Source organism: Vipera ursinii, assembly GCF_947247035.1.
Source record: "Vipera ursinii genome assembly, chromosome: 3".
Classification (NCBI taxonomy): domain Eukaryota; kingdom Metazoa; phylum Chordata; class Lepidosauria; order Squamata; family Viperidae; genus Vipera; species Vipera ursinii.
In genome coordinates, this window is record NC_139516.1 from 198608155 (window position 1) to 198630963 (window position 22809).

Genomic DNA, 22809 nt, shown 5'->3' on the forward strand with positions numbered 1-22809 from the left:
AAATTGTAGCCACAGAGCAGTTTTGGAACTTTTAAAACATGGACTGAATTTTTAAAATAGATGGAGAAATCCCATTGATCACAACTAAGACAACATTGCTGTGTTTATTCAACAACATGTAGAATGAATGGCCTCAAGATTTATCTAAAGTACACTTCTTGATAGGAAATATTGTAGTGGAAAAGGAATGCTTGATAAATTTTTGACACTTAAAAAATGCTGTTTACAGGCCACATTCTAAAGCATTGGCATGTTTTGATTTCTTCCTGTTGATGTATTTTTCATAAAAATACAATATACTTGGCATTGTGACTATTTCTTCTCAGCCAGAGATAATTTCTTTTCTTCCTTTTTACAGCTTGTCCATTGGTGAATAAAGATGGCAATAGTTTAGCAGGTATGTTCTTATTAAGCAAGTACATTTTTCATGTAATAAGCAATGAGTGGATAATGTAAATATGTAAATAGTGTATCTCCTTGTAATAGCTACAACTTAAAGATGGAGAGGGATTCATCTAATATTCATCTCTAATATAATAATAATAATAATAATAATAATAATAATAATAATAATAATAATAATAATAATAATAATAATAATAATAATGTTGGAAGGGACCTTGGAGGTCATCTAGTCCAACCCCCAGCTCAGGCAGGAAACCCTATACCATTTCAGGCAAATGGCTGTCCAGTCTCTTCTTAAAAACCTCCAGTGTTGGAGCATTCACCACCTCTGGAGGCAGGTTGTTCCACTGGTTAATTGTTCTAACTGTCAGGACCCACCCCAAACCACGTCTTAGGAAGACAAAATTCTTGGAGTCAAGTCTATTCCAAAAAGAATCTTTACTATGACATGCTTGGTTGTAGGAAATGAGACAGGACTTAATATTATTCCACGAACTAACCCTTATATAGAGTTCCCTTAGCCCCATTTGGTCAGTCCCCCATCCTTTCTCTCGTATCATCCCTCTCGTGGGAAAAAGGAAATTAGGACCTTTCACGTTTATTGCTCTCTTCCGTGACACAAGCCAGATGCTAGCCCTCCCTTTTGTTTCCCCAGTTCAAAAGGCTTCTCCTTTCCTTTGAAATGCCTAATACCGGTTCAATACACATCCATTCTCTTCACTTCGGAAGATGGCAGAATCCATGGAATAATGTTTTAAACATACATTTATGAATATGATATAAATGGATTCTGACACTGTCAGGAAGTTTCTCCTTAGTTCTAGGTTGCTTCTCTCCTTGATTAGTTTCCATCCATTGCTTCTTGTCCTGCTTTCAAGTGCTTTGGAGAATAGCTTGACTCCCTCTTCTTTGTGGCAGCCCCTGAGATATTGGAACACTGCAATCATGTCACATATTATGAGAGCTTGGTGTGTTTTTTGTTATTGTGTTATTTGTTTGAATTGCCAGTTGCCAAATGTTTGAATTTTGATCATGTAGCCACGGGGGTGCTACAATGTTTGAATAGTCACTAAACAAATGGTTCTAAGTCTAGGAATACCTACACTGTACTGTGTTTCCTTAATTAGCTTCTTCTACTTCCTGTACAATGGAAATTGAAAGCATAAGGTCATGTCTTGTTAGTTGTGCAATCATCAAGTAATTGCCAGATGGTAAGAATCTGCAGTGCCTGAGTTGCTAAACTCTTCATTACATAACTCACATTTAACTTCCCATTCAGATTAAGAAGTAGAAATTACCCCACATATTTCTCTGTTTTGGTTTCCAGGATTTAAAATGATGGAGATGTTTGGCCTGGTTGAGAAAGAGTTTGCAGCTGTGGAAGGAGTATCTATGGAACCTGGAACGTTTAACGCCTATCACTGTTACGGACTGCATAAGGATGCTTTGGTCTCTCAGCCAACCAAGTATGTACTGAAGATAATGCACAAAGAATCAGGATCATTCATTAAGTTCAGACATAGAAGGTCTATTATTACAGCCTATATACCAGAACAGGGATCTCCAAATGTGGCAACTTTAAGATTTGTGGACTTCAGCTCCCAGAATTCCTTCAGCATGGCTGGCTGAGAAATTCTGGGAGTTGAAGTACACAAGTCTTAAAGCGGTGCCAAGTTTGGAGACCCTTGCACAAGAATTTAGTCAATTAATGGTCAGCACTAAATTGGTGCTAGATAAGGGTCAACAGAATTTAAAAGGGGCTGGATTTGGCTCTCTTGTGGCAATGCAAGGACTCTAAACCGATAATGCATTAAGTCTGCGCCCCAGCTCTGCCTACTCTTCTCCTACAGCTATACAAGTTGCCCTAAATCTACAACTGGTCATTTAGCAACATTCAAAGTTACAACAGACCTCCCCAGATCTAGTCATGTGATTGCATTTTGGATGCTTAGCAAACAACCTATATTAACGGGTATTTTCAGCGTCCTGTGGTCACATCATCACTGCAATTTACGGTGTTTATTTCCAGTTTCTGGCAACAAAACAAAACCAAACCCCAATGCAAACAATGGATTTGCTTAACGATTGCCACGTTCACTTAACAACCGTCACCAAAAAGGTTGCTAAATCAGGTGTAGTCACATGATGACCTACTTACCTTGATATAGTCAGAAGTTAGGGACAATCTATAATATTATAGTTGTAGACAACTATTAAAAAAGAACTTATGTAACCTAACAATGTAAGATCAATGTAATTTTTTGCACCTGAGAATGGGAGCTCAATTATTTGGAATTACTGTGCCTTATATATTTATTTATTTACAGTATGTATGTATGTATGTATGTATGTATGTATGTATGTATGTATTTTAGAAACCATTCATCTTGCTCAGAGGGACTCTGTGCAAATACATATGTGCAAATACAGAATATTGGTATATGGATATATGCATGTGTGTTTGCACACACCCTTGCACAGACATATACATTGCATGTGCATGCACATATCACTAAAACTGTATAAAGTAACAAAAATATCCTGCAATTTTTGTACATGATGACAATTGTTTTGCATTAAAAAACGAAAACAAACAAGCAAAAAAAGCCTTTTGGCTTACAAGTTTCCCTGATAAAGGGGATACTGCCTAGGGAAAGAGATTGTGGGAAAAAGAAACAGCATCTGGAAATTCTCCCTCAGACATTTCCTCCTTTCTGGAAAGATTTCTTACTAATTTGTAAACATCTTGAAAGAATTCCAAGCAGATATCTGATGGATGCCTCTGAGCTTAATTTGCAAGGCTGGGTCAATGGTTGCATTGAGATGCAGGACTAAGTCAAAGTTTAGTGTTACATCTGCAGCCCAGATTTCTCTTCCTTCTCCTCCACTGTTGACTTCTAGAAGACAATCAAAAACATTTGCTTCAGCCTTCAATATAACCCCGGTACAGTCATACCTCGGCACTTGACTGCTTCAAAACTTGTTGAATTCGGTATTCAACGTGTTTTGAAGCAGGAATCTTGCTCCAGCGCTCATCTTTCTCCTGGTAGTTGATGTGCAAGGAAGAACTTGTTGATGTCGGTGGCCTCATGACTTGCTATTTCTTAAGGCCAAAGTAACAGGTCATGTGGTAAGTCATGTGGTTTTCTCGGTACCCATCGGTCATGTGGTAAGTCATGTGGTTTTCTCAGTACCCATAGGTTTTAGCATTCAGCGCATCTTTCAGAACCAATTACTGACAAGCACCGAGGTACCACTGTATGTCATTTCATCTGAATGAGCACAAATTAGCCTGGACAAAAAAAAAAAAAAACCAACCCATAGTTGGAAGTTGGCATGTTCAGGACATAACCCACTTTAACCTCTCCAGAGTTTTTCCTGTTCAGATTAAACCAGAAAAAAACAGTTAGCTGATAACATCAATCAATGGTTTGATTTCATTATATATGGATGCAATACTCTACACATGACCATAATGGGGCTTGCCTATTAGAATTTTAAATTGTGACAGTCGTGTGTCTGACAACTAATTTTATGACCTTTTGTTGTGTGCCAGGTTGTGAAATGAACACCATGGTTGTGTGTTATGGGTTGTTGTTTTTTTGCTGAAATCCAGAAGTAAATCCTGGTTTACAGGCAAAAAAATGTAAATTGCGGTCACATGTCCCTGGGATGCTATACACAGCTATAAATGCAGGCTGGTTGTCAAGCATCGAAAATAAGTTACATGACCGTGGGAGAGGGGCAGCCATCAGAACTGGGTCATAAGCACCTTTTGGGAGGCACCTGTCATATTTTCAAATGGTTGCTAAGCAACCAATGATAGGTTGAGGACTACCTGTTTAGTTCTGTAGCTGTGGGGTAATTTAAAGGGAAAATGATATACAGGTAGACCTCAGCTTATGACCACAACTGAGCCTAACATTTATGTTGCTAAGTGAGAAATTTCTTTTTGCCCCATTTTATGACTTTTCTTGCCATATTTGTTAAGTGAATCATTGCAGTTGTTAAATTAGCAACCCAGTTGTTAAGTGAACCTGGTTTCCCCATTGACTTCAGAAGGTCAGAAGGTTGCAAAAGGGAATCACGTGACCCCTGGACACTGCAGGTAATCCTTGGCTTATATTCATAATTGAGGCCACAATTTTGGTTGTAACTTGTGACTCGTTGTAAAGGTGTTAAACTTAACAACCACGACATTTGCTTAACAACCGTGAACAAATGTGAGCAGATCATTTTACTTCCTTTTTCTGTGGCAGTTGCTAAGTGAACATCACAGTCGTTAAGTGAATGCTGCAGCCATTAAGTGAACCCATTGTTTGCTACAGGGTAGTTTTTGCTGGAAACCAGAAGTAAATGCCTTCTTTCTGTGGAACACATCATAAATCACAATGAGGCAACCATCGGGAGCCACAAACAGCCATAAATGCAGGCTGGTTGTTGAGTGTCCAAAATGTTGTTACAGGAGGGCAGCCATCAGAACCTCAAATCCAGGTCTTAAGTGGCTTTTGGGGGGGGGCACGGAGCATTCATTGTAACTTTGATGGGTCACTTAGTGACCAGCCATAAGTCAGAGACTAACTGCACCTAGTTCTGCAGCTCTGAATTAAATCCACTTTGGGTTATGGCTATAAGTTTCTCCAGGCATTAAATTCATTCTGCACGTGCAAAAGGTTTTGTAGGGATGGAAAACACCCCAACACCAGCATCCTGAGTTGCTCACAGTAGGACATCCTTCCATATTGGGACTTGTTTAATCTTTGACGATCCATCATTCTGCCTTCAATCAACTAGTCATTGGTTAAGAAGACGAAAAAAGGTCTACAAGTTGTGCTGGTTTTGGAGAGATGCCTGGGTAGACATCTCACTGTCGTATTATTTTTGGATTGAAATTTTAATTTGCTTTCCAAGAAAAAATAGGAACAGATCCTTTTTCTCCCAAACATTTACAGTAACCATCTCTGCTCTTAATGAGAAGCTGCCTACACATTCACTGGTGTGTTCCCAGAATTAATCTTTCCCCGAGGCCAGACTTATGCTCAAAAATCCCTCCTTATTTGTTAAAATGCTTGATCGTCTGGCGTGAGGTCTGAATGTTGAAAACAGAGGGAGAAACGTATTGACTGGAGAAAAAAAAGAGCATTTTGTTAAGAGGAGAGATAAAGCTAATTCAGCTCATATGTGGATTCTTGCAGATTTTAAGGATTAGAAAAGCAAAATCGGTGGGGAAAGGAAGCCAAATTTGTAACGTGGCAACTAGAGGAACATGGGTGGAGGAGGGAAGAGTAAACCATAAGAATACTGCATGTTATTTTCCAAACCAAACCCTTATGTACAACTGGATCAAATCAAGTCAATAATGCATAAGTAATAAGTGCTTGGTTATGTTTCCCAGTTAAATAAAGTTGTCTCTGGAGGTACACAGGCTGTCTCCTGGAAACCAGAGATGTGAAAATGGGAGTGATTAACACTTAGGAGCAAGCATTTGATTTGCTCATTAGCTGGATGTCTTACAGCAAGTTCCTATAGTTAAGAGCTATTATAATCCTTCTATCCCTTCAGATTTAGGGATATCTGAATTTTTCCTAAGCTTATGGACATTCCTTTGATTTCTTTCAAAATTGTAAGCTTGCAAGTGAGGACATACCCCCTTCAGTAAAAGTCCACCAAATTTAAATTGTACATGATCACTTGACACAATCCATTGGAATTTCTCTTTCATTTGTTTGCCTGAAGATATTTCCTCATTATTCACCCCCCCCATCCCAATATCCCTTTATTTCGGGAATATTGATGATATGTTGATGTCAAGTCAACATGTGTTTCAAATGGGTGTTCAGATTTGCAACTCCTACTCTACTAGATATAGTATCATCTGTTATGATGGTTCTTCTGTAATGATTACAGCTAGTCCTCGGCTTACAACATTTGTTTAGTGACCATTCAAAGTTACAACAGCACTGAAAAATTTACTGAATGACATTTTTCACACTTGCAACCACTACAGCATCCCCATGGCCAGGTGATCAAAATTTGCACATTTGGCAACTAGCTTGTATTTATGATGGTCGCAGTGTCTCAGGGTCATGTGATAGCACTTGCCATAGCACTTAGACTTATATACCACTTCATAATACTTTTACGGTCCTCTCTAAGAGGTTTACAGAGTCAGCATATTGCTCCCAACAATCTGGGTCCCCATTTTTACCGATCTCGGAAGGATGGAAGGCTGAGTTGACCTTGAGTCGATCAGGATCGAACTCTTGGCAGTGAGCAGAGTTAGCCTGCAATGCTGCATTCTAAATATTGCACCACATACGTGATCACCTTTTGCAGTCTTCTGACACACAAAGTCAGTGGGGAAGCCAGATTCACTTAACAGCCGTATTACTATCTTAACAACTGCAGTGATTCACTTAAAAACTGTGGCAGGAAAAGTCATAAAATGGGGCAAAACTTATCAACCGTCTTGCTTAGCAATGGAAATTTGGGGCTCAGTTGTAGTTGTAAGTTGAGGGCTATCTGTAATTCTGGTATGGTGTTCATGTTGTCCATCAATATGGACACAATACAAATACCACAAATCCTGTTCTCATTGTGGTTGTAGGGGGTGTTCCCAGAAGGGATGAACAAAAGGGTACTGAGAGTTTAAGCCATGAGTATATACTACCAAAAGGATCACTCTAGCTCAGGGGTCTTCAAACTTGGCCCTTTTATGACTTGTGGACTTCAACTCCCAGAATTCCTCAGCCAGGCACCTTGTCTGAGGAATTCTGGGAGTTGAAGTCCACAAGTCATAAAAGGGCCAAGTTTGAAGACCCCTGCTCTAGCTGAATATCATAGACTTTGCTTTCTTCAAACCACTTCTTCTAGATGTCCAACGAAGAACTGAAAATTGCCTCAATAGGAGATGCTTGCTTGTTTCAGTGTGGTTAGTCTTATTTGCATACCTGTGAGCTTTGGTCATGAGAATTATAAAAGATGAAAGACATGTCTTACTTAATTGCATTAGCAATCAGCAATATATCTTCCAAGAGTTTAAGGTTGTTTTAAATAGGAAAATTTGGTCTGTGTTTCAAACCTCCCAGTTATTTAAAATAACAAGCAGGGAATAGAAATACCATCCATTAAAATCATTATTATTAGTTTTCTGGAATAAAACCTGCAGTTTTATTGCATGTTTTGTATATCCCATATGATTTTTTATGCAAAGTCATTTTATCTATCACATTGTATTGTTATCGGCCATCAGAAAAATTAGCAGTCATAAAAATGGGCTGAGGGATAAGGTGAGTATATATGTTTGTTCATTTTATATGTATTAAGAATTTGATCAAGCTTTTTTCCACAATAAAAGCCCAGCAATTTAAAAACATAATGTCTTATGGCCTCTCTGAACCTGGTGCTTTCCAGCTGTGAGGCAACTACAATTCCCAGAATTCCCAAGGTGTCAACAACACATCTGGAGGGCAGCAGGCTGGGGGGAAAAAGCTATAAACAGGTGTATAGCATTCTCCACTCCCAAAAAAGAACATTAAAATATGGAACAGTGCCAACAACCAATTTCATGGACAAGAGTCAAAGTTAGGAAAAACATTAAAATTAAAACATTTAGTCATAGGAATGCATTTATCAGCTGTGTATGGAGAGTGTGATCCTCATTGCTCAGGAATCTTGTAAGCAGTTTGATGGAACATATTGATTTTGAGGGGTATGGGGATCCATCTCTAGCACATTTCCAATTAGATTGGCTCAAAACTATAATTGTGATAGGACTAAAGGGCAAGGATTGATTAAGGTGTCTGAGGGAAGCTGCAACTTTATCATGATTGATAGAATGGATAGATTGAAGGGCACAGATACAACAACTGTTTGTAACAGTTCAGCCTTTCTTTTGTGATTGATGAGCCCAAAATGAGCACTTTAAATTAAGTTTACAGAATAAGAAACTAACAGACTTGGAAGGGTCCTTGGAGGTCTTCTAGTCCAACCCCTCTGCCCAAACAGGAAACTCTATACCACTTCAGACAAAGAGTTGTCCAAACTTTTCTTAAAAACCTCCAGTGTTGGAACAGCCACCCAGTTAAAATTATGCAAGTGCTTGAGGGGCAAAATTAGACTGTCCCCTTAAAGCATATATTTCCTCAATTCTGCCCCCATATGGCTTATAATTTTTAATCTACTTATAAATGTTGGCACTTGATATATTGTGCACCGTCTTCCATAGCCTTGGGTGAATGAAAATGGGGTATTCTTGAATGTACGGTTTCTCTGTGCTAACATTACTTCCTGCAAACTTATTTTCCTTTCACAGGTATGTACATCCAGAGGGTCTCCCATCAGATTACACCATAACATTTCTCTTCCGCATACTTCCTGAAACACCTCTGGAACCATTTGCTCTGTGGGAGATTTTAAATGAAAGCTATGAGCCGTTGGTTGGAGTTATTTTGGATAGTAAGTGTTTATGGTTTTGAGGTGTGCTGTGATATCTGGGGTTTTTTTGGCACGTTATCAATGAGGGACTTAAGAAGTCATAGTTGTTTTTTTCTTTTACAAGGAATCCTAAATGTTTTTTTCTCCCCAGTTTTCCATAGGGTTTCCTACTAATTTATGTGCTATATCTTATTTATAATATGGTGCATGAGAGAGCTAGTGGTTTGGTGATTAAGGTGCTGGCCTAGAAATCAGGAGACTGTGAGTTCTAGTCCCCCTTTAGGCTGGGTGACTTTGGCCACTCACTTTCTCTCAGCTCAACCCATTTACAGGGTTGTTGTGTTGAAGAAAATAAGAGGAGGAAGGAGTATTATGTATGTTTACTGCCTTGAGTTATCTATAAAGTAATAAAAGTGGAATTAAAATCTGATAAAAAAAACACCCAATGATTATAAATCACCTTTTCTCATGGAAGGTATAGGTGAGATACTTACGGGTTCACTATATGTCATTTTTTTGACCAGGATTGTCCACGTTTGTCGTTTATACCTGCGTGTCCTTCATATCTCATTGGTTTACAGGAATTACAGGACCAGGAATTTCATTAAACTCAATGGTCTTGATTTAAATAGCTTCTCTTTTCCCTGTGGGATGCTCAGATTTAACCGATTAAATCCTGCCATTTTGTCTAGGAGAGCAATTTATCCACCTGTCAAAACTCCCTTGCCTAATTTTGGAAATGAGTTTCGATGAAATGTAGAATTTTGTGCTCTTCCTTGGCCAGCTGGCTGATCGTGATTTTTGCTTGGAAATATGATGAGCCAATATATAACCTTAAAGAAAAAAAATAGACAGTTCTCTGAGCCTTATTCTCTCCTACACTGTGCAGATGATGGCAAAACTTTGACTTTCTTCAATTATGACTACAAAGGGGAATTCCAGACGGTAACTTTTGAAGGCTCCGACATAAAGAAAATATTTTATGGAAGTTTCCATAAGGTGAGTCACTTGCTGAAATACACTTCAAAAACATCTTTAAATATATATATATGGAGATTCTCAGTCATCCACGTCACTGTTGCCGCAAAGGTGCTTTTTCCAAAAGGCAACTGGACTTTGTTGTGTGTTTTTCCCCCCTTTGAAAACGTTTCATTTCTTATCCAAGAAGCAAACGGAAGAAAGCACTTTTAGAAAAACCTTTTAAAATCTTTAAAATTTGAAAGAACTTGTCTTTCTCTTATTGCTGTATTCTCCCAGATTTATGAGGTTTTAAACTTGTAGAGCAAATATACAAAAAAACAGTGGTTTGGGGGCTTCATGTGGTTTACTAATGTTCCTTTTGTGGCCTCAAGAAATGTCCGAGTAAGTAGACCTAACTAATAATATGTATTGTGGGCTGAGTTCTCTGATAGACAAACAGATTCTTAATTTCATTTCTTCTCAGACTGTAAAAAAAATGATTTCACTTTTAAAGCTGCCAAATTCTGTTTCAGAGCTTATATCATTGCAAAAGAGTGAAGTAAGACAATTGTTTTTTTAACTTGTCTAGAAAGAAGGGGAGCAGTTTGGCAGCTGTCTAAATGTTTACACGATTTTATGCCACTCTCTTTTACACTCCCAGCAGAATAGTTTTCTACTGGGATTAGTCTTCACTATTAAATATTTTAATACCTCTTGTATTTATACATTGTTTTGTTTTATTTTCTTTAATTTTAAATTATTATAACTCTGAAAATTGCCAATGTGCAAAAAAACAACAACCCAAAAACCCAACCCTACAAATGAGAACCAGTGTGGTCTAGTGGTGAAAGCACCAGGCTACAAACCAGAAGACCGTGAGTTCTAGTCCTGCTTTAGCCATGAAAGCCAGATGATTACCTTTAGACCAGTCATTCTCCGTTAGCCTAACTTCTTACAGGATTGTTGTTTGGGGTGGGGGGGGAAAGACGAGGAAAGGTGTATTAGATATGTTTGCTGCCTTGCGTGATTTATAAAAAATAATAAAGGCGAGATTTTAAAAAAATCTAAACAAAATTCTATTGGAGAATTTTGTTTCTGGAGTGGCTAATAAAGTTGATGTGGTTCTTACTTTTAGAATGGTTTGGGAACATTTCAAAAGTCAAAATAAATGTCTTAAACCTTAAGGTGCCACCTATTTTCCCCCCCCCCCAAAGCTCTTGAGACATTCTTTCAATATATACCCTGATCTCCATATTTTTGGAATGTGGCCATTGACAAGCCACACAAATGCACATAAGTTATGCTTTTTTTTTTGCTACAGAGGAATGAATCGAACAGGCTGATCCTGCCCATTTTGTCTCTGCACAGGCCCCATTTATCCTTCAATCATCTTCAGCCAAGTCTTTCTTTTGCCATTAGTGATAGGCAAGTTCCTGCCTTGCTGCAAGATGGAATTAGGGGCTAACAGGTTACTTAAGATACATAACAGTGAGGAACGTAGAAGAAAGCAGCCCTCTGTGCATATCGAAACTTGAGAAAGCAAGTGTGTCTGTGAATTGCATTAAAAATATCAGTACAAAGAGCTCTGGTTTATGTACGTCTTTTGGGCTTCCTTGTTGTGTGTTAAAACCTCCCTCTCCTCTTCCAGCTGCATATTGTTATCAGCAAAACCACCGCTAAAGTAGTGATTGATTGCAAGGAAGTGGATGAGAAGATTATCAGTGCAGCAGGAAATATCACTTCTAATGGGATTGAAGTACTGGGAAGGATGGTTCGATCAAGAGGACCAAGAGACAGTTCTGCACCAGTAAGTAAAGGAGCTGAGATAGAACTGGATGATTATTCAGCAATTAAATTGATACGCTGATCCATCTTGCTGCCCAAAATGACCTTGAGAGGCTTACAATAGAGTAAAAACAGAGATATAAAAACAATTCTAAATGTACAAAGAGATTAAAACTGCAAAAGGTTAAATGGAAGACTAAAAAAACATAGGCTCCGGGTGGAGAGGAGATGATGCCTTCTCTGTCATTGCATCAATCACCTAGAGTCAGGTTTTCAGGTCCTTCCGGAAGGCCAGAAGAGTTGGGGTGAATTCACCTCCTGTAGCATGATGTTCCAAAGGGCAGAAAAGGGTCTTCTCCTAATCCGTGCCAGCCAAAATTCCTTGGCTGATGGGGTTTGCAGTAGCCCCCTTCTGCTGGGATAAGTGGGGCAGGCCAGTCCCATTGGGTAAGACAGTTCTTCAGTTTATTCATTCAGGGATTGATATAACCTCTTCTGTAACTAGACAGAAAAGCATTAATTCAGCTATACTACCATCAACTTCATTCATGTTTAATAGAATGAATGTTCCAACACTATGTCAAGGCATCTTTGTGTTGTGCTTAAATGCAAGTGGGAAAAAGTCATTTGGGTCACTCTCTGGGAGGTACTTGACCATACTGAATTCTTGAGACTTGGTTTGTACTTTCTTCTTTTCAAGATGATAGTTCCCAACAAGTTAAGAGAAGCTCTTCTAGAACATTGTTCTATTCTGGGGAGACTTGATTATCTGATCAAGCAAGAAGAGAATTTAATAGGAGAGAAGAGGTGGATTTAATTTCAAAGCTGGACAATCTGGTTATTTCCTTTGACCAAAAGAGACCCATAAACGTCATTGTGTTTGGCCTGTGAAGTACATATTTGCCGTCCCTCCATATAAAATTATGTGCTTTTCACAAAGAAGTGTTTTTAGACTCCTGACTTAAGCCTGGCAATTAATAGATCAACTCCTACAAGACAATTGAACCAAGCAACCTCTGTGGCCATGTTCCAGCAGGGAATGACAAAGGCCAACTTGTAAAAAATTGCAATTGAAGGGTGCTTTGTAAGAAAATAAAAGGAAAGAAATGATGGCTTTTGTTTGGAAAATCATGGCTGTATGAATGATAAGTGGTCAAGTGGTCAAATACACCCACAGGAGGCAAAAAATGTTTGCCTGCAATTAAAATTGGTTGATGATTATGTATGTTCACAAAAATGCATTTTAAAACATATTTCTCAATAAAGAAACATTCTTTTCACAAAATCAGCTTTAACAAAGTCTGTGCTCTTGATTGGGTACAGTGTATTTTTCAGGAAATTATGTTTTGATGCTATCTTATGATCCATGAGGCTAAAACATGAGGAATGCTTCAGTTTGCTCTAAAAATGATTTTTTATTTAATTTGAGCAAAAAAAACAACACCTCATACATTTTCTTCTAAACCATATCTGGCACCCTGATAGCAAATTTGGAAGTTCCTTTTAGGTGGCAAAGCACAAAAAAAATGATTGCCAGAGTGCATACTTTGAACCTTGGTGTCCTACTCCATATAATGCAGTGTTTCTGAGACTTGACAACTGTAAAATCTGTCGGCTTCAAATCCCAGAATTCTTCAGCCAGCATGATAGAATGCAATATAATAAAGTTGTTAATGATTCTGGTGTAATGGTTAAGCCATCAAGCTAGATTCTAGTCTTGCCTTAGCACAGTGGTTGTCCACTTGTGATCCGTGAAGATTTGAAAAAATGTAAGGATTTAAATCTTGAGTTAAGTCTTGGGAGTCTGTGGCCATAGTCTGTGGCCACAAATGGTATTTAAACGGGGTCCACAGTGAAGAAAAGGTTGCCTTAGCACAAAGCCATTTGGGCAATATGCATCACTCATTCTCTCTCAGCCCTAGGAAGGAGGCAATGGTGAAGAACTTCTCAAATCTTGCCGAGAACACTGCAGGCAGTCTTCAAGAATTGAACACAATTGGCGTATATGCTTTATTTGTAATGGGTCAATCTGTAAATTTCAAAGAATATTCTCCCTGTGGTGTCCTGTGTTCCCTGACCAGGTCCTCTGTTGAATTTAACTGAACATCCCCCTTGTAGAAGAGTCACGTCTGCAGATAATGGCAAAATGAATTAGGCTAGTATATATTCTTATTTTGAATTCTGTTCCTTCAGGCATCTTTAAAGAAACTGTTTGTTCTGTTGGAAATGTTGCATGAGAGGTGAATTGGCACTTGGAGGTTTATGTGCAATTGTTTATTTCAGAATGGAGAGTTCAGGAAACTAAATTTAAACTCTGTGGCTTCAGCTAAGGATTCTCAACAGATATATACAGTTTTATATTCATTTTAACTCTGATTTTAGACTTGATTTATGCAATATGGGTAATAGTTTTTGCATTGTTCTCAATATAAAAAATATATGATATTTGAAGGTTTAGGTACTGGAGGTGAAAGAGGAATAGTTTTGGAAAACAAAGATTTGTATGCTTTCATCAGCATCATTGTATGTACCAGAAATATTTCCCCTGGAAATAAATTACTCTTTAAAATAGAAGAGTTATGGGGCTACTGTAAATATAATTCTGGAGACAAATAAGTTTCTTTAAGTTTCCATTTGGAAGTCACCTTCAATTGAAATTTTGAGTAAATTGGGGGCGATTTTTAAATCTATACAATCATATCTCATAGGTAAGCATTCAGTTCATGGTTTGGTGAATAATAATAAAAAAAGAATTCATGAGTGATTATTGTCTTCAGTTTTTGTTATGTTTTTATTAGTTGGTGCCTAATCATTCTGAAATTATTTTTTTTCCTTCTTAACCAGTTCCAGCTGCAGATGTTTGATATCGTTTGTTCCACTTCATGGGCCAATAGAGATAAGTGCTGTGAACTTCCAGCTTTGGTAAGATGTTACCCATTAAGGATACTAATTCAGTCATTTGCAATTCAATTATAACTGCAAAAGAAGAACATGTAACCAGCATCCCTAATATCCTAATTTGGAATATACTGAATATAACACAAACTTTGTTGTTGTTGTTGTTGTTAGAGAGATGAAGAAGGCTGCCCTGCCCTTCCACATTCTTGCTCCTGCTCTGAAGTCAGCAAGGGATCTCCTGGTCCAGCAGGACCACCTGTAAGATTTTACTTTATTGGTCTTTCACTAATGTCCCACTTAAAAATACTCCCAGGTGTATCAAATTTTATTGGATAAATTGAGAACATAGCTTGGTGATTCAAACTGCCATGATCTATCTTCTTCATGGGCTGAGAGTTTAACACAGAGAATTCAAATAAGGACTACTACTGCTCTGTATTGAAAAACAGCTATAGTTCCCCACTAGCTTGAGTGGTAGGCTTTACAAATCTGAAAGGCACTGAGACACAAAGGATGTGACATTTGTGTCTCTCACATAAAAGGTTTCTGGTTTCTAGATGTTGCTTTGAAATAACAGTACCGGTAAACATGCAGTAAGGCTTCTTTGCTCTTTTTTATTTTTTTATTTTTAATTCCATTTATATCCCGCCCTTCTCCGAAGACTCAGGGCGGCTTACAAACTTAGCAGTAGCCTTCATTCTATGTATATGCCTGCTTATTAGGGCTTTCACACACACACACAAGCGGCATTATTACAAAGTCAGCTTAATTGCCCCCAACAATCTGAGTCCTCATTTTACCTACCTCGGAAGGATGGAAGGCTGAGTCAACCTTGAGCCTGGTGGGATGCGAACCTGCACTAATGGCAGGCAGCTGGTGTTACTTAAGGAGGCATTAGCCCACTGCTCCACCAAGGCTCTTGTTCCATTACTTAGAGTACTAGAAACTTTCCAGATGTTTGTTTCCTACTGATGATAATCAAAACTTTAAGCTATTCCATCCTTTTTTTTCCTCAGTTGATACTTGTTGGAAGAAAAAAAGGAAGTGGTGGAATAAATGTGGTACATTATTGGACCACCAATTGAACTAGTGAATTGGGCATGGGGTAGGATTTTTGTACAATAATGGCCATGCCTAGAAACTTCCTTGGCATTTCTCTGTTCCCTATATAAAACCTTCAAAATATGTTGGATTTGTATTTCTTCTGCATTGCTTTTAAAGGAAACATAGCCTTCCTAAGTGTCCCAGTAGTAAGACACTTACTCAAGTGTCACTCATCTGGGTAGTTCGCTGGTTTCCAAGGTCAAGAAAAATGCAAAATGTGAGTCAGAAATGGCATCTGTATAGAAAATTTCTGATTTGTGAAGGCCAAATATCAATTGTGATTTCCTTAAGAAAAATAAGCGTATTTAGGGATGGAGAAGGGCTATGGATAGAATAGTGAAATATGAATTGCTATAAGGAGGAGGAGGAGGAGGAGGAGGAGGAGGAGGAGGAGGAGGAGGAGGAGGAGGAGGAGGAGGAGGAGGAGATGATAATGGTTGATGAGGGTGATGATGCCCTCTGTATTTGTGAATTCTACAACCAGATTTGGACCCAAAACAGAACTGCTATGAAATGAGCATCCTTGAGAGAACAAATTATGTTCAGTAGTACTGAACTGTGTGTGTTGGAAAAGAAACTGAGATATGTTAAAGGATGGGCTTTTGGCTTCAACTCTGAATAGGATCTTTCTTGAGTAGGAGATAAAAACACAGTGTGACATTGAACAACAGGACCTATTTTATTTCTTTAATCTTAAATGTCTTTGACAGGGTGGTCCAGGTCTCCGAGGTCCAAAAGGTAGCCGTGGTGATGATGGTCCAAAGGTATCTTGCCAGTGCTTCTTCCTTCTGCATGATAACCCAGCCCCAGCCCACCTAATGAGTTCACTGTCTACTTAGAATGTGACCTATGTGCTATTTGTTTTGATATGTTTTTAAAATAAATATTATTGGTAGAAAACCAATTTTTGGGGGAAAAACCCAAGGAAAATTGCTAAAAAGTGCAAGGATTTTTATATAATGGGTAGAAATCATGGCACCTTCTGTTACTCTTATTCAACTCTATTATTTCTACATTCAGTTTAGAGCTTTGTAAAGAAGCATGTTAATTCAGAGTGTTACATACCGGTACATGTACTTGGCACCAAAATGGTGAAAGGTTTCAGGATTGCCAATGTTTTTGTGATGTATTGTTTTCATACAATTCCTACAGCCCACTTACATATCCGCTCATAAACACAAGAGTGCCCACACACAAGACTTGGAGTCTGCAGTAGATTGCATCATCAAAAATAACTTGAAATTAAACAATGTAATTTTGGCACACACACACACACCATATAATAAGTCTGGGAATGGGATCGTACCATTTATGATAGAGGAAATGCTTTGATTCCCTCTCTAATATCACCTCAAAAGTCTCGGCATCACTGGTCAACAAGGTTTTTTTTTTAAAAAATTAACAAATAATCAGAATTCTGAATTGTGTCTGCTGACCCAGAAAAGTCTCCACATCTTATTTACAGCATTTAAACACCCACAGTTTGCTCTCCTTAGGCTTTCAGGGAAACTAAAATACTGTAGTATTGTTATTGTTAGTTGCGAAGTCGTGTCCGACCCATCACGACCCTATGGACAATGTTCCTCCAGGCCTTCCTGTCCTCTACCATCTTCTGGAGTCCATCTAAGCTCACGCCTACTGCTTCAGTGACTCCATCCAGCCACCTCATTCTCTGTCGTCCCATTCTTCTATTGCCCTCAATCTTTCCCAGCATTTGGCTCTTCTCCAGTGAGTCCTTCCTTCTCATTAGGTGGCCAAAGTATTTGAGTTTTAGCTTCAGGATCTGTCCTCCTAAAGAGCAGTCAGGGTTGATCTCCTCTAGGACTGACCGGTTTGATCGCCTTGCAGTCCAAGGAACTGTAGTATATAAACTGTAGTATATAAACTGTAGTATATAAACCCCCTTTTTTGCTAGTTATCTTCCAGTCAAGTAGCTCTGTTGCATGCAAAAGAGGGCATGTTGAAACTGAGAACAGGACAAGAACCAGTAAGTTTAAACTAAATGAAAGGAGATTCTACCTGATTAGTAGGAGAAATCCCTAATGGGAAGATCCATTAAATCAGAACCAGTCTTAGAAAAACGATAGACTTGTTGGAGATTTTCAAATGAGGATTAGATTACCACCTGTTGGGTACTTTTGTTGGGTTTCTCTACTCGCTATTGTCTTAGTCTTGCTGACCTATGAAGTCCCTTTCAGGTTATATGTTCTATAATTCAAACTCTCAGTAAGATAAAATATTAATGTCTCCCCATGATTATTGAATACTGCTATAATTATTCACCTGCTCCATTGTCAAGTCTTTAACAGTGATTTTCTCAACAAATGCCTGCTGATATCTGTATTTATATATATATATAATCTTCTACTTTCCAAAATTACAAATTGGAAAGTTCTTTTAGAAATTGCTCAGATTAGCTCAACATCTAGAACAGGGGTCTTCAAACTTGGCCCTTTTATGTCTTGTGGACTTCAACTCCCAGAATTCCTGAGCCTGGCTGAGGAATTCTGGAAGTTGAAGTCCACAAGTCATAAAAGGGCCAAGTTTGAAGACCCCTAATCTAGAACAATACATTAAGGCGAGCCACATCTTAACGTACTTGATGAAACATGTCTTGACTGTTATAGACCTGGTTGATCTTTGAGCACATCAGATGAACTCCTGCCAGAAACCTGGCAATTACTATACGGGTTTTTTCCCCATTATTTTTATACTGTGTTTTGTAAACATTTCTGAGATGTGTTAGCGTAAAAATCAGGATGAAATATGTTAAGTAAATAAATAAAATGTATACTGCTACATTTTGAGCATGGAATTTATAATGATCTTTTTGGTCTTAGGGACCGGATGGACCTCGAGGTGAAATTGGTTCTCCAGGTCCTCAAGGCCCTCCTGGACCACAAGGGCCAAGTGGACTTTCAATTGAAGGACCTCCGGTAGGTTTACTATTATGTGGATACTTGTCCAGTTGCTGAGGAATACAAGCAGAAAAGTGCTCACACTTCTGTGCTGTGCTTCTGGCAGCATTTGTTTGATAAATATTGCTATCATAACTAGGAATGAGTTAAACAGAGCTTTAATCTGATCCAGTAGTGGTCTTTGTATTCATGTAGTTTCAGCGACTGCAATGACAGCCTGTGAGATTTTACAAAATGCTTGAGCTAGAAACATTTGCCACTTATATAAGGGTAAGAAAAATACTTTAAGCTTAGTGATTCTCCTCTTGCTATTTTTCTGTATAATTTTAGGGCTATATCTGCAGATTGCTTTTTTCTCTCCTTCCCTCTAGACTTGACATGAAGACACAAATATGGGAAGGTGGAGGCAGAGGGGGGCTAACGAAAACCAGCTCTGTGGTTAAAAGTCTGCTTCCGTAATGTTGGATGTGTAGTCTGCCCAACAATTGGAGATCTAAAACAAGCTAAAATTAAAGAAGAATCAGATGCCCTGGCGTATAGATTGAATTAGGGGCAATCCCACCTTTTCTTCCACTGTTGAAAACTTTCTTGCCATAGTCTCAGAAAAGCAATGTTAGAATTCCTTTTTTCCCTCCTCCTCCAGAAAGAAATTGGCAATTAATCATTTTGTTTGGATGAGAAAAAAAGGAGGGCAGTGAAATGAACAATAAGGAGTATTTATTCATTTTCAGGGACCAACCGGAGAAAAAGGAGAAAGGGGAGAAACCGGGCGCCCAGGTCTTCAGGTAACCATTGGGCTATGCTGGTTTAGAATGGCGTTACTGCAACTACTCCTATTTCAAAGCTGTATTACTTTATTTGTTTATTAAATTTCTATGCTGCCCATCTAACTATCTAGATGAGGGGTAGGCAACCTTGGCTCTTTTATGACTCGTGGACTTCAACTCCCAGAATTCCCTGCGCCTTTGGCATCTAGTCATGCCGGCCACATGACCACGGAGACGTCCTCGGACGAGCGCTGGCTCTTCGGCTTAGAAACGGAGATGAGCACCGGCCCCTAGAGTTGGAAACGACTAGCACGCATGTGTGGGGGAACCTTTACCTTTACCTTTTAAGGGACTCTAGAACTGTCTGTGCCGGGGTGTTCTGAACCAATCGTAGCTTCCAAATGCTCTTCAAAGGTAGCTCCATGTAGATCCCATTGCAGTAACCCAGATGAGAGATGACCAGGTATGAGTGACTGACTACTATTACTAATATTACTGTAATCCTTCACAACCAAGAGAAAATAATTATAGTTTTATTGTGAATTTTGCTCCTCTCAGTTGTGTTGGTGGCTACCAAATGGGAGTTGGAAAACGTCAGGGAGGATTGAACTCTACATTCTTAGTCTTGATGGCATTATTATTACAGCTGTATAACTTAAATTCCAAATGAGGAACGGCAGGAGACTTTGGGGATTGTTACTTGTTTCTTTGCAAGGTTTCTGAATGTGCTTTTGTTCATGGGTAGAACTGTTACTAAAAAGACTCCACTCTAGTGCTCTCTACTTTCCATGTGCAAGAAGTGCACTATCATTTGTCTCAAGGTACTATTTGAGAGCATGATGTCTTACATTAATGTTAGGCATGAACAACCAGATCCACACGTGAAGAGTTCAATTAGCTATTTTATTGCTCAAGCCTATACACAGACTAAGGTTTGTACCTTGGTAAGACTAGATAAGATTCAACGGCATTCAAGGACTAATTCCCTATTTGACTCCTACCCCTGGCTTGACCAGTCTCTCTCCAACAATTAGATAGCAAATCCTCTCAGACTCAAGTGGACTAAACACTTGGTCCTCTAATGCCAGCATCTCCTTGGTCCTCCAGGTCACCTTGCTTGTCCTGGGGATCTTCCACCATTTGCTTGTGACAGATCCTCAGTGTTGCAAGAAGAGAGCTTTGGAACTAGAGGTGGAAGGTATATCTAAGTTGGCGTCCTAGCTAATGTCAGGCAAGGGCTGAATCTTCACAGTTATAAAAGTATGGAGAATATGTTCCAAAGTTTTGTACCGAGGACTCAGCTAGTTCTGTGCTGCTGGAGGCTCACAACAAAGGCTCACCGTATTCTTGTCTGCTGAAAGCAATTGCATGCAATGTTACCTGCACAATTCTTTGGCGAAGATGTTGATAATGCCTCCCTATTCACACTTCTGTTGTCTCTACAAGTTGTAGGCTGAATGTGTCATTGACACATTGACAGAATGAAACATTTAGTTCAGACATTTGATTCCAAGGTAATTGGTTTGACTCTTGCTCAGAACGTTTATCTGAAGCTTCATGGATCAATAAGTTACAAATGGGCAATGTAATGACATTTGTCAATCTGTATTTAAATTTATGGGTTCTTTTAGAAATATTGATAAGTAAAATTTACACTATTACTGTTGTTGGTATTAGCAGAAATGTGTGTTGAAGTGTACTGTATAATTTGGCTCTTTTTTGTATGTTCCTCAGGGTATTCCAGGACCAACAGGGTCACCAGGACGTGATGGAAGCCAAGGTCCAAGGGTAATATGAAAGAATTAATAGTAACCATCCAACTACTTCAGTTTGTTCTGTTCCTCCATGCTTTAATTTTACATACTGTAAACTGCTCTTACTAGTATGAGTTCACATTATATGTTTCAGTGCTATACCCAGATGATCAAAACACAGTTTTGTGTTAAGTCCATACTAGATCCAAACAAATAAATCATGTTTATCATTTAGCATGACATCAGTCTGGTTCAGGCAACATCCTAGTGGTTGGATTCTCACAACCAGCTGAATTCCAAAACACCAAAGTCCATTTTACCTTAATCTAGCATGTTGTACATAACTAGTCCTAGAGATGCTTTATTCTTCTCTACCAGCAGAAAATTCTGATTTAGTTCTGTGGTCCTAGATGCTTCTCAGTGAATCCTAGTGAGGGATTCACACAGGATGGCTGACAAATGTTGGTTTTGTAGGCAAAGGTTAAGAATAAGAATGTTTCTTAGGACATGCAAAGAACTGCTACAAATATAAACTTGATTTTCCAAATTTATTTAAGAGATTGGCTGCGAAAGGCTAATTTTGGTTGAGATTACTAAATTGGAGTGCAGTTATTCTTTCATAGAAGGCTTCTTATTCTTCTGTGTCTGAGATGGATGTACTGTACTTCCCAGATGCTTGGAACAGAGAGGCTGGAAAAAGGGATTATCATCTCTTCCTCCTGCTGAAGCAGAGTCCCAATGTTTTTCCTCCCACTCCGGCAAATATTTTGAAATGAATTCCTGCCTTCCTTTCTCTTCCTACACCATCTGGTGCTGCCTGAAGCGAATCAATCCACTCCATGGAGGGCCTGTTTATGTCAGTTGTCGGGGTCTTGTTCATCCTTAACAGGGAGCAAACACTATTATCAAACTGAATGCAGCTTTTATCTGCATAGACATGAATAGAATTGCACTATAAATATTTACTCAGAAAGAAGATTTGCTTTGGTCTAAATATATAACAGTCTTCTTCAACTTTATGTTATCCAGATGTCTGGGAGTACAATTTTAGAACTGTCAGTCAGTGTGTACACACATGTGGTGCACACCATATTCTCTCCATGAGCTTTATGTTTTACTCCTAGGATTTTGTTTTAATTTAATTTCTTATTTTCTTCAACTATTCTTGAGAAGGAATTTGTGAAAGACTACAGGCAGTCCTCAACTTACGATCACAAGGCCAAAATTTCTGTTGTTAAGTGAGACGTTTGTTTAGTGAGTTTTGCCCTATTTTATGACCTTTCTTACCTCAGTTGTTAAGTGAATCACTGCAGTCAATAACTTAGTACCTTGGTTCTTAAGTGAATCTTAAAATTCACCAACACATCTTCCCCATTGACTTTGCTTGTCAGAAGGTTGCCAAAGGGGATCACATGACCTTGGGACCCAGCAACGGTCATAAATATGAGTCAGTTGCCAAGCATATGAATGTTGATCACATGATCATGGGGATATGCTGCAAAAGGTTGTAACTGTGAAAAATGGTGAAAAATTTTTTCCAGTGCCTTTGAACAGTCACTAAATGAACTGTTTGTAAGTTGAGGACTTCGTTTAGATCAGGGGTAGGCAACCTTGGCTCTTTTATGACTCGTGGACTTCAACTCCCAGAATTCCTGAGCCAGCCATGCTGAGGGGAAAGGGAGAGGTTTCCAAGCTGAGCCATGCTGGCTCAGGAATTCTGGGAGTTGAAGTCCACGAGTCATAAAAGAGCCAAGGTTGCCTACCTGTGGCCTAGGCCTAGGC

General features: G+C 38.8%; 1 protein-coding gene across 1 annotated transcript in view; it reads left to right on the top strand.

Moving 5' to 3' along the window:
• The window catches only part of COL14A1 (collagen type XIV alpha 1 chain), a 121749-nt gene that overhangs the window by 62194 nt on the left and 36746 nt on the right, over positions 1-22809 (top strand). Inside the window, exons 29-39 of the mRNA XM_083359816.1 lie at positions 359-397; positions 1733-1871; positions 8720-8862; positions 9731-9840; positions 11450-11608; positions 14431-14508; positions 14656-14742; positions 16299-16352; positions 18429-18524; positions 19238-19291; positions 21008-21061. Of these exons, the coding sequence (XP_083215942.1) occupies positions 359-397; positions 1733-1871; positions 8720-8862; positions 9731-9840; positions 11450-11608; positions 14431-14508; positions 14656-14742; positions 16299-16352; positions 18429-18524; positions 19238-19291; positions 21008-21061 (1013 nt within the window). The remainder of the gene's footprint in view (positions 1-358; positions 398-1732; positions 1872-8719; positions 8863-9730; positions 9841-11449; positions 11609-14430; positions 14509-14655; positions 14743-16298; positions 16353-18428; positions 18525-19237; positions 19292-21007; positions 21062-22809) is intronic.